Source organism: Portunus trituberculatus, chromosome 19, assembly GCF_017591435.1.
Source record: "Portunus trituberculatus isolate SZX2019 chromosome 19, ASM1759143v1, whole genome shotgun sequence".
Classification (NCBI taxonomy): Eukaryota; Metazoa; Arthropoda; class Malacostraca; order Decapoda; family Portunidae; genus Portunus; species Portunus trituberculatus.
Genome location: NC_059273.1, coordinates 4,397,501 through 4,407,500, shown reverse-complemented (window position 1 = coordinate 4,407,500; position 10,000 = coordinate 4,397,501). Strand labels below are relative to the sequence as shown.

The 10,000-nt window shown below is 42.6% G+C and overlaps 2 protein-coding genes across 2 annotated transcripts; both read left to right on the top strand.

Moving 5' to 3' along the window:
• Window positions 1–2,850: 2,850 nt before the first annotated feature.
• LOC123506003 (vegetative cell wall protein gp1-like) lies at window positions 2,851–5,221 on the top strand. Its single transcript, XM_045257812.1, has 3 exons — window positions 2,851–2,890; window positions 4,200–4,803; window positions 4,915–5,221. Exons 1-3 carry the CDS (start codon window positions 2,851–2,853, stop codon window positions 5,219–5,221), a joined length of 951 nt encoding a protein of 316 aa, XP_045113747.1.
• Window positions 5,222–6,225: 1,004 nt separating this feature from the next.
• On the top strand, window positions 6,226–8,944 carry LOC123506144. The gene is made up of 2 exons (XM_045258052.1): window positions 6,226–6,318; window positions 8,463–8,944. Exons 1-2 carry the CDS (start codon window positions 6,307–6,309, stop codon window positions 8,769–8,771), a joined length of 321 nt encoding a protein of 106 aa, XP_045113987.1. The 5' UTR covers window positions 6,226–6,306; the 3' UTR covers window positions 8,772–8,944.
• Window positions 8,945–10,000: the final 1,056 nt, after the last annotated feature.

Genomic DNA, 10,000 nt, shown 5'->3' with positions numbered 1-10,000 from the left:
TTTTTGGTGCCCTTGTTCCATCTCTTTCTCGTATAAATATATGGAAACACTGAGAAAATTATAAGGTTTTCCTCATATGCAATTTTACTTATATGTATATTGAGGTTTACTGCCAGAACAATTTTCATTTTCTTTTTCTAATAATTTACCTCTAATTTCCTAAGCCTTTATAACACAAAGCTGATATATTTGTTCACTTCTTTTCTCTCTTTCCCTTTGTCTCTCACTAAATCCTTTCCACTATCTCTATTTCCATTTCTTTCTTCCCTGTTTCATTTCTTCTCTCCTTTCCCCATCTTTCCTTCCTCCCCTCCTTTTATCCATTCCCTCTATCCATCATTTTCTCTTTCCTTCCTTCAATTCTTTCTTCCCACTTTTCACTCACTCCCTCCCTTCTTCACACCATCTTTCCTCTCGCTTTTCATACCTTCCCTCATTCCTTTATCCCTTCCTGTTTTCTATCTATCTTTCCCTCCTCTTCTTCCATCCTTCCCTTCCTCCTTCCTTCTATTCCTACTTCCATCCCTCTCTCCCACGCCCTTTCAAGCTGACACATTCCTTCTTCAACCTTTCACTGATCAATATATTCTTTCCTAACCATCTAAAGTTTATGGACACTTATTGCTCTTAAATAGTTTTGTGATCTGAAAGTAAGCACAATTCGTCTCTTATTCTCTTCTTTATGTGGCCTTCCAGACTTTTATAGCGGTCTGGACGTTAATGAGAGCAGTTGATAAGAGACGATGGATTGGTCACATGGCAGTGTACATTCTCTCTGGCTCTCCCCTTCTCCCTCCTCCTCCTCCTCCTCCTCCTCCTCCTCCTCCTCTCCAAGCCACAGAATATTGTATGAGTTGTACATTGTTAAGGATATCTTACTTTCTGTTCTGTCCAGTGTTGCTTTCCTGCAGATGACGGTAAAGATTTTGTACTGTAATTGAAGTGTTTTGAGATTTGTATAAGACTGAGAATGAGTAACAGTAATAATATTTTTCTTTTTGTTTAGATGTTTCCTACCTTAACCCAACTTTAACCTAACCTAACCTAATAACCTAACTTAACCTAATCTAACCACACGTAACCTACAACGTAACTTAACTTAATCTGACCTAACCTGACCTGACATTCTATACATTCCACTATATAACCTTACACTGTTACTAAGCTTGATTGAACACTGACACGGGAGAGAGGGTCAAGAAGAGGACTGGAGAGTGAGAGGGAGAGAGAGAGAGAGAGAGGGAGAGGGGAGGAGGGAGACTAAGACAGACTATCTCATGACCTTCACCAACACAAACTTTCTCTCTCAATGATCCCACCTCTCCCTCTCCCTACCTCTCCCCTCGACCCCCTCTCCCCTCTTCCATTCCATCCCCTCACCCACTCCACCCACGCCATATCCTTATCGTACCCGTGCCGTCCCTCACCTCACCTTCACCTCCCACGCACCTCCTCCCCTTACCCTATCAACACCCCTTCACCCACCCATCCTCCTCCTCCTCCTCCTCCTCATTCGCCTTCTCCCATATATCAACTATTTTACAACACCAAACAATGCATTAATATTCTTCTTTCTCTTTCTCTTCTTCCCCATTCATCAAGTCTTACATCATACCATACATTTATCATTCATCTTCTTTTCTTCTTCTTCTTCTTCTTCTTCTTCTTCTTCTACGTCTGGTTCTTCCGTTTTCTTATTCTTTTAATTTCTCTTTTGCCTTCTTTCCTTCATGTTTGTATTCTTCTTCTTCTTTCCCTGTCTTTTATTCATCTATTTTCCCATCCTCCTCCTTCTTCTTATTCCTTTTTCTCTTTCCCTCATCTTCTCTTAATTTTTTTTCATGCTTCCCTTCCTTCCGTTTCTTTCCCTATTTATCTTTTTTTCTCTTTGCTTATCTTTTATTAATCTATTTTCTCCTCCTCCTTCTTCTTCTTTCTTTTCCTTTTTCCCTCATCTTCTCTTCATTTCTCTTATGCCTCCCTTCCTTTCCGTTTCTCTCCCTCTCTTTTCTCCTTCCTTGTCTTTCCTCACTCTCCCTCTTCCTCCTCCTCCTCCTCCTCATCCTCCTCCTCCTCCTGAATTTCCTTGAGCACAACAGGTAAGAGCGAGGCACCAAACATTATCTCATCACCTACAGTGCGCGGGAACAACGTAACTGTATACTGTATAAATAAAATACAAGTTTATAGTAGAGAGGAGAAAATATAAAAAAGATGAAGAAAAGGAAGACGACGAAAAAAAAAAAAATCAATAAAGAGACGAGGACAAACAGAAATGCATAGATTATTTCAACCGTAACCCTGAAGTGCCTTTCCTCCCCCATCATTCCCCAACAATACTCTTACTATAGAAGCAGTGATGTCCAACCAGGGTGCCACGAACAGCCGCCAGGGGGTTCCACAAGGGATGAATATGTATTACCAATTATGGCGATGGGAATTCACACAGCTCGAGGACAGGAGTAGTAGTAGTAGTAGTAGTAGTAGTAGTAGTAGTAGTAGTAGTAGTAGTAGTAGTAGTAGTAGTAGTAGTAGTAGTAACAGCATTTCACTGACCTCAAAAAAATACACTATTATCGTCACATAATAGAGGCAATAAAAAAATATATAGCAAAATGGAATAAATATTAAGAATGAGTTACTGACGTCATAAATCTTAACCACTTCAATACTGGGATACATTTTTACCTCGAGATTTGGGTACAAGTAGAATATTTTATTGATATCAGGAAGGATCTATGGAGGTCACACGATTAATGGCCACAGTCTTCACTATTTCAACCCCTCACATATGTTCTAAAGGTGTATAGAATCACCAGACAGTAAGCCTAATGAATATGGAAACGCGTCATGGTACTCAAGTGGTTAAGGACTCAAACTTCTGGCTTTAGTATGTTAAGAAAATAACTAAAACCTCGATACAATGAAAGAAAAATAAATAGTGGTTCCATAACATTAACAATTACAATTATAATAACGAAAAAAAAATATTCCAAACGTGTGTAGACTTGTAAAACCTAACATGTAATTTATATACAAGAGCTCTACCTATCTACCAGTACATGTCACCGATGATAGATGACAGGAATTGTGTATGTAAAGGGACAGTACTGGAGAGCACACACATCGCCACACACTCCAGCCTTACAAAACTAATACCAGTCATAAAGTTTCCAATGCTTGACTTCATTCCTAATATTCCTAACCCGAAGAAAAAGAAAAGATGAAATTAAATACAATAAAACTGTGAAATAAGGTGAAATGGTAGAATAAAGAAAGGGTGAATGAAATAAGATAGAAAAGTAAAATAAAGGAAAATAGTGTATGAAATAGATGAAGTTAAATAAAAAAAAAATGTTAAAATAAAATCATAGAAGTGAAAATAATGAAAAAAAAACTGTTCTTATTTCTATACCTTCCCTTTGATCCCTAAACACCCCCACCCTGATCCCAGCACGCTCCTAAACCAACCCCTACCTCTCACCCCTAAAATGCTAACCCTTGCTCTCTTTATTCAGCGATATATAATAATAAATGTCCTTAGTTTTGCACTGTTATCCCATGAATACTAAGAATTTCCGTGACTTGTCCTGATAAACCTTGAAAATCACCAGAAATCTTGCTTCCTTTTCTGATAAATCTTCAAAATAATCAGAAATTTGTCTATTTTATATTTACAAACTATTCAGTCACCGAAAAATAAATAAGAATAAAAGAACTGTCTTCATTTTCTTCACGAACTCTGGAAACAAGAGAAAATTACTCTTCTTGAAAAACTATAATGAAACTTACAACTACTACTAATACAAATATATGAAACTTATAATGAAACTTGAACTGAACTGCTGCTACTACTACTACTATTACTACTACTACTACTACTTCAAACTTATCATGAAACTTGAAACTACTGCTGCTGCTACTACTACTACTACTACTACTACTACTACTTTAAACTTATAATGAAACTTGAAACTACTACTACTACTACTATTACTTGAAGCTTATAATGAAACTTGAAAACCTATAATTAAAACTTCCTTACTTTTCTAGACCAGCAAAAAAAGGGTAAAAAATTCCTACTTTCCCACTTAGACTCCGAAAAACAATAACTCTTACTTTCTCAGACAAAATCATAAAAAAAAAACACAAGAAATTTCAACACAGCAAAACGACCCCGGCCTTCCTCCCCACACCAGGCCCTCCTAAGTCACCCCATCCCTCGCCTCCCCACCCCAGGACTTCCCCAGCCTTCTCTCCCCACACCAAGAACTTCCAAGACATCCCAAGCCCATTCACTCCACTCCAGGATCTCCTCAACCTTTCCTCCCCACACCACGACTTCCCCAATCTTTTTTCCCCACACCAGGCCCTCCCAAGTCATCCCCAGCCTCTCCTTCCCCACCCCAAGAACTCCCTAAACTCTCATCCCCACACCTTCACTTCTAAGACATCCCCAGCCTCTCCCCTCTACCCCAGGAGGTTCTTAATCTTCCTCCCACATCAAGACCTTCCCCAGTCATCCCCAGTCTCTCCTCTCTACCCCAGAACCTTCCCAACCTCCCTTTCCCACACAAGGATCTCCTCAATCTTCCCCAACCTCTCCTCCTCATCCCCAGGAGTTCCTCAATCTTCCCTCCCCACATCAGGACTTCCCCAGCCTTTCCTTTTCACAACAGGATCTCCCTATAATTCCCCAGCCTCTCCTCTCTACCCCAGAACCTCCCCAACCTCCCTTTCCCACAAGAGGACCTCCGGCAGTCTTCCCCAACTCTCCTGCCAAGCCTTTCCTTTCCACTCCAGGTCCTTCCCAGTCATCCCCAGTATCTCCTCCCCACCCAAATACCTCCCCAACCTCTCCTTCCCACACTAGGACCTACACAGTCACCCTCAACCTCTCCTCCCCACTCTCAGGACATCCCCAAATCTCTCTTCCTCACCCATAGAACTCCAGAAGCACTCCCCTCATCCCGGCTCTTCTCCCCACCCTAACCTCTCCTCTCATCCCAGGAACACAGCCACCCCAGCCTCTTCTCCCCACCTTGAGTACCCCAGTCGATCCCTTTCCCACCCAAACAGCTCCCCAATCACCACCCTTCCCCCCCCAGCAATACGACCCCTGCCTCACCTTCTTAAACAGGTGGCCAATCACACCCCTGCCACCTTAGCAATGCACCCCAGCTTACCCTCACCCTTCGCCTCCCCACTGGGTAGAAAGTAACATTCCCACAGTATGTCTCTTGAAAATCAGGTACCTTTTCGTTTTTTTCTAGTAGGTTAAAAAAAAAAAAAGCGGAAGTCAAGATGAAGGAAGGATGGAAGGAGAGGGAAAGGAGGGATGGTGAGAAGTAAGAATGTAGCCATTTGTAGACAGAGAGAGGGAGGGAAGGAGGGTGGAATGGATAGTGGGAGGGCAGGGAAGGAAGAAGGAAGGAAAGGAGGAAGAAGGAGGAGGAGGAGGAGGTCAAGGAAAGGGACATTATTTGATCCCTGAGTGAGGATTACAGATGTACGTACACGCCCCCACACACACACGCGCGCGCACACACATTCACACACACACACACACACACACACACACACACACACACACACATTTGAAACTAGTTATTAATTGCTACTACTACTATTTCTACTACCAATGACAACCACACTTCTATAGTAGTAGTAGTAGTAGTAGTAGTAGTAGTAGTAGTAGTAGTAGTGTTGTTGTTGTTGTTGTTGTTGTTGTTGTTGTTGTTGTTGTTGTTGTTGTTGTTGTTGCTGTTGTTGTTGTTAATGTTGTTGTTTTGATGATAGTACAAGAAATGGTGGTGATGACAGTAGTAGTAGTAGTGGTGGTGGTGGTGGTGGTGGTGGTGGTGGTGGTGGTGGTGGTGGTGGTGGTGGTGGTGGTGGTGGTGATTGCATTAGTACAACTTTAATAAACACACAAATTAATCGCGACAGGTAAGAGTGGAAGTGTCAATTATTGCATGAAAATAATTACATGGACAACACTGATACCCAGTCTGGCTCGTGTGTGTGTGTGTGTGTGTGTGTGTGTGTGTGTGTGTGTGTGTGTGTGTGTGTGTGTGTGTGTGTGTGTGTGTGTGTGTCAGGGCCGGTGTCGGGGGGCGGGGAAGTGTCAAGAGGGTATAGCAAGAGGGGGTGGAAGTGAGGGTGGGGGCGTTCTGGGGCAGTGGTGAGGTGAGTGGGGGGTGAGGGAGGACAGGGAGGCGTGGCTCGGCAGGTCGCGGGTGTATAAGGCGAGGCGGCGGGGTGCGTGTCACCATTACCGCAGCCGCCGTCACCGCCGCCGTCACCATGAAGATCTTTGTGAGTTACTGTGAGAGCGTTGCCTGTGTGGGAGTGTTGCCTGTGTCCAGCCTCATCTCACCTGCCTTCCTCTTCTTCTTCTTCTTTCGTCTTTCTCTTCCTCGTCTTTCTTCTTTATAAACTTTGATGTCTTACTAAATTCTCAAAAAACATATTCATCTCTTCTCTTTTTTTTTCTTCTTCGTCCTCGTCTTTGACATTTAGAAATTTAGATGTCTTACTTGATAAAAAAAAAATATATCATTCTTCTCTTTTTCTCTTCTTCTTCCTTGTCCTCATTTTTTCGTCTTTACAAACTAAGATGTCTTACTACTTAACAAAATGTGTTCTTTTCTTGCTTTCTTTTTTTCTCTCTCCTTCTTCCTCGTGCTCATCTTTAAATATCTACAAACTTAAATATACTAAATAGTTAAATAGAGCCTTGTAAAGTCTTCTCTTGTCTTCTTGTTCTTGTGTTTCTTCTTTCTCATCTTCTTTCGTGTTTACAAACTTGTCTTACTAGATCAGATGATGTGATTAGTTCAACGTAAACCCGTCACGAACATACAGTCTTCTTACCTCATTTTCCTCTTCTTCCTCTTCGTCCTCTTTCGTCTCTGTGTACAAACTTACATCTCTTAATTTATATTACGTAGCTTATCAATGAACACCCTCTTCCTTTTCCTCCTCTTCCTCCTTCGCACTGTTCCCTTCAAGCGCCTAAGGGAATGTCATGGAAGAGAGAAAGTACTAAAGCGGCTGCAGCGTCATCCCAGCGGTCACTTGGCAGGTCACCACGCCTTCAGCTAACAACTGTCTCTTACTGTGCTACTGTACTCTGGTTCATTGCCCCTTGTACCCTATGCTCCTCACCTCCTGGCTCGTCTGTTTATCAGTTGCAGGCACATCATTGTTGAAAAAAATCTGGTGTTTCTTCTTTGCCTCCGATTCTCTCTGAGTTATGAATTCTCTGTTCTCTTTCTTCTCTCCGACTTCCCTGCTCCTTGTGCCTCCTGCTCCTCACCTCCCATCTCGCCTACTTCCTTATCAATAGCAGGCACATCATCATGGACTAAATCTGATGTTTCTTCTTTCTCTCCAATTCTCTGATATATGAATTCCCTGTCTTTCTCTTCCGACTTCCCTACTTCTTGTACCTCATTTCTCTCCTCCTTCATTTTATTTTCTTATTAATTGTAGGCACACCATCATGGACAAATTCTGATGTTTTTTCTGTCTCTGATCAATGAATTCTGTCCTTCTCTTCCAATTTCCCTGCCTCAACCTTCACGTCTCAGCCTCCAGATCACAGCAGGACTCCTCATCGTGTTCCCAAAGTCCTTCCATTTTACGCATTCCTTCACCCTTTCCTCTTATCTCCTTCCACTCGTTTCTCTACACAGGTCCCTCTACACCACCCCCTCCCCATCTCGCTTCTCCATCCTTCATCATCTTGACATCTCTCTCTCCTTCCTTGACCACTTATATAATCTTTCTCATATCCTCTTGCCCTCTTCCTCTCTCACTCACACGAGTCCTACACATCCTTATGGCCTCTTCTGCCCTATCCGACTAATTTCCTGACACATCCTCGCACTTCCTTGCTCTCCTCTTCCTCCTTCAGTAACCACACATTTCCTTATCGTCTCCTTAACTTACTTTCCCACACAAACTCACACATTTTCTCACCTTACTCGTCTCTATCCCGGCAACCTTTTTTCTTTTCCCTACCTACATATTCTCATCTTCCCATCCCCATCTACAACGCCCTATATACATCACTCTCATCCCCTCCTTCCCTTACTTTGTTCATCAATACATATCATAGTAGTAGTAGTAGTAGTAGTAGTAGTAGTAGTAGTAGTAGTAGTAGTAGTAGTAGTAGTAGTAGTAGTAGTAGTAGTAGTAGTAGTTTATTAAAAAAAATGTGCTTACAAGAATATAGCATTCTCTTCTACAAAATCATAAAATGTCTGTAAAATAATGAATAAAAACAGACTCAACTAAAACATTTTGTCCAAATAAGACCACAAATGCATAAAATCAATATGAAGGGAGCGAAGAACACTCCTATTAGTTACAAAAAAACACTAAAAACACATACCCGTCACCCTTCCTATATTGCCTCCTCACCCACTCACACACCTCTCCCGCCGCCCCAACAGGTGATCACCCTCCTCGCCCTCGCTGCCCTCGTCGCCGCACGCCCTGAAAACGTGCTGAACCTGGATCTAGATGACATTCACCAGGACATGGACATCGACGACACCACCATCACCGGCACCTACCGCTGGAAGTCTCCCGAGGGCAATGAGTTTTTCGTGCGCTACATCGCTGACGAGAAAGGTTACCGCGTGCTGGAGTCCAACGCTGTGCCCGTCACCGTTGATGGTACCCACGCTAACGGCGCCCAGGGATCTCTGTCTTCTGAGGAGGATTCTAATGATTCCGATGACCGATCTGATTTTGATTGAGTATGAAGTCCCCTCAGCATCACAGTACCCACAGCGCCACATGACCAGACCACCACTCTCCCACTCCACATCACAGAACACTACACTAAACTCTACACGACAACACCATAAAACATCACACCACATCACAACACCACAACACCATAAAACATCACACCACATCACAACACCACCACACCATAAAACATCACACCACATCACAACACCACACCATAAAACATCACACATCACAACACCACCACACCATAAAACATCACACCACATCACAACACCACACCATAAAACATCACACCACATCACAACACCACCACACCATAAAACATCACACAACATCACAACACCACACCATAAAGCATCACACCACATCACAACACCACAACACCATAAAACATCACACCACATCACAATACCACCAACACCAATACATCACAAAGTACACGCACAGCGGCCTGCCTCTTCCACCCTCTCCTTCCCCATCATGCATCCCTCCCCCTCTAGTCATCACAAGGAGGGGGTCGCCGCGCCTTTCCTCACACCCCACCCTGTATTTTAACCAATAAATCAACGACAGATTGATTCCTGTATCTTTTGTGTCCATGAGAGAGAGAGAGAGAGAGAGAGAGAGAGAGAGAGAGTAGTCACATTTGATATATACTTTTTCCACTTCGCCCTTGAACTAACAAGTAGCCGAAGCTATGACGAAATGACCACACACACACACACACACACACACACACACACACACACACACACACACACACAAGTAGTACTGAAGACTGAAAGAAGATTGAATCAAAATAAATTAACGAAGGAAAGGCATGATCCAAATAGGAAGAAATGAGGAAAGGAGAGGAAAAATAATGAAAATAGAAATATAAAACAGAAGGAAATATTTTGATTTAGAGAAGAATGGAAAAAAAATATATACACATGAAGTAAAATAATGAGAAGAGAGGAGGAAAGGAAAAGGAAAGAGTAGGAGGTAAAGATAGGAAGGAGATAGGCAAGAAGAAGGAAGAAGGAAGGAAGGAAGGAAGGAAGGAAGGTGAAGAGGAATAATATATGGAGAGAGACGACAATGAAATGAGAGAGAGAGAGAGAGAGAGAGAGAGAGAGAGAGAGAGAGAGAGAGAGAGAGAGAGAGAGAGAGAGAGAGAGAGAGAGAGAGAGAGAGAGAGAGAGAGAGAGAGAGAGAGAGAGAGAGAGAGAGAGAGAGAGAGAGAGAGAGA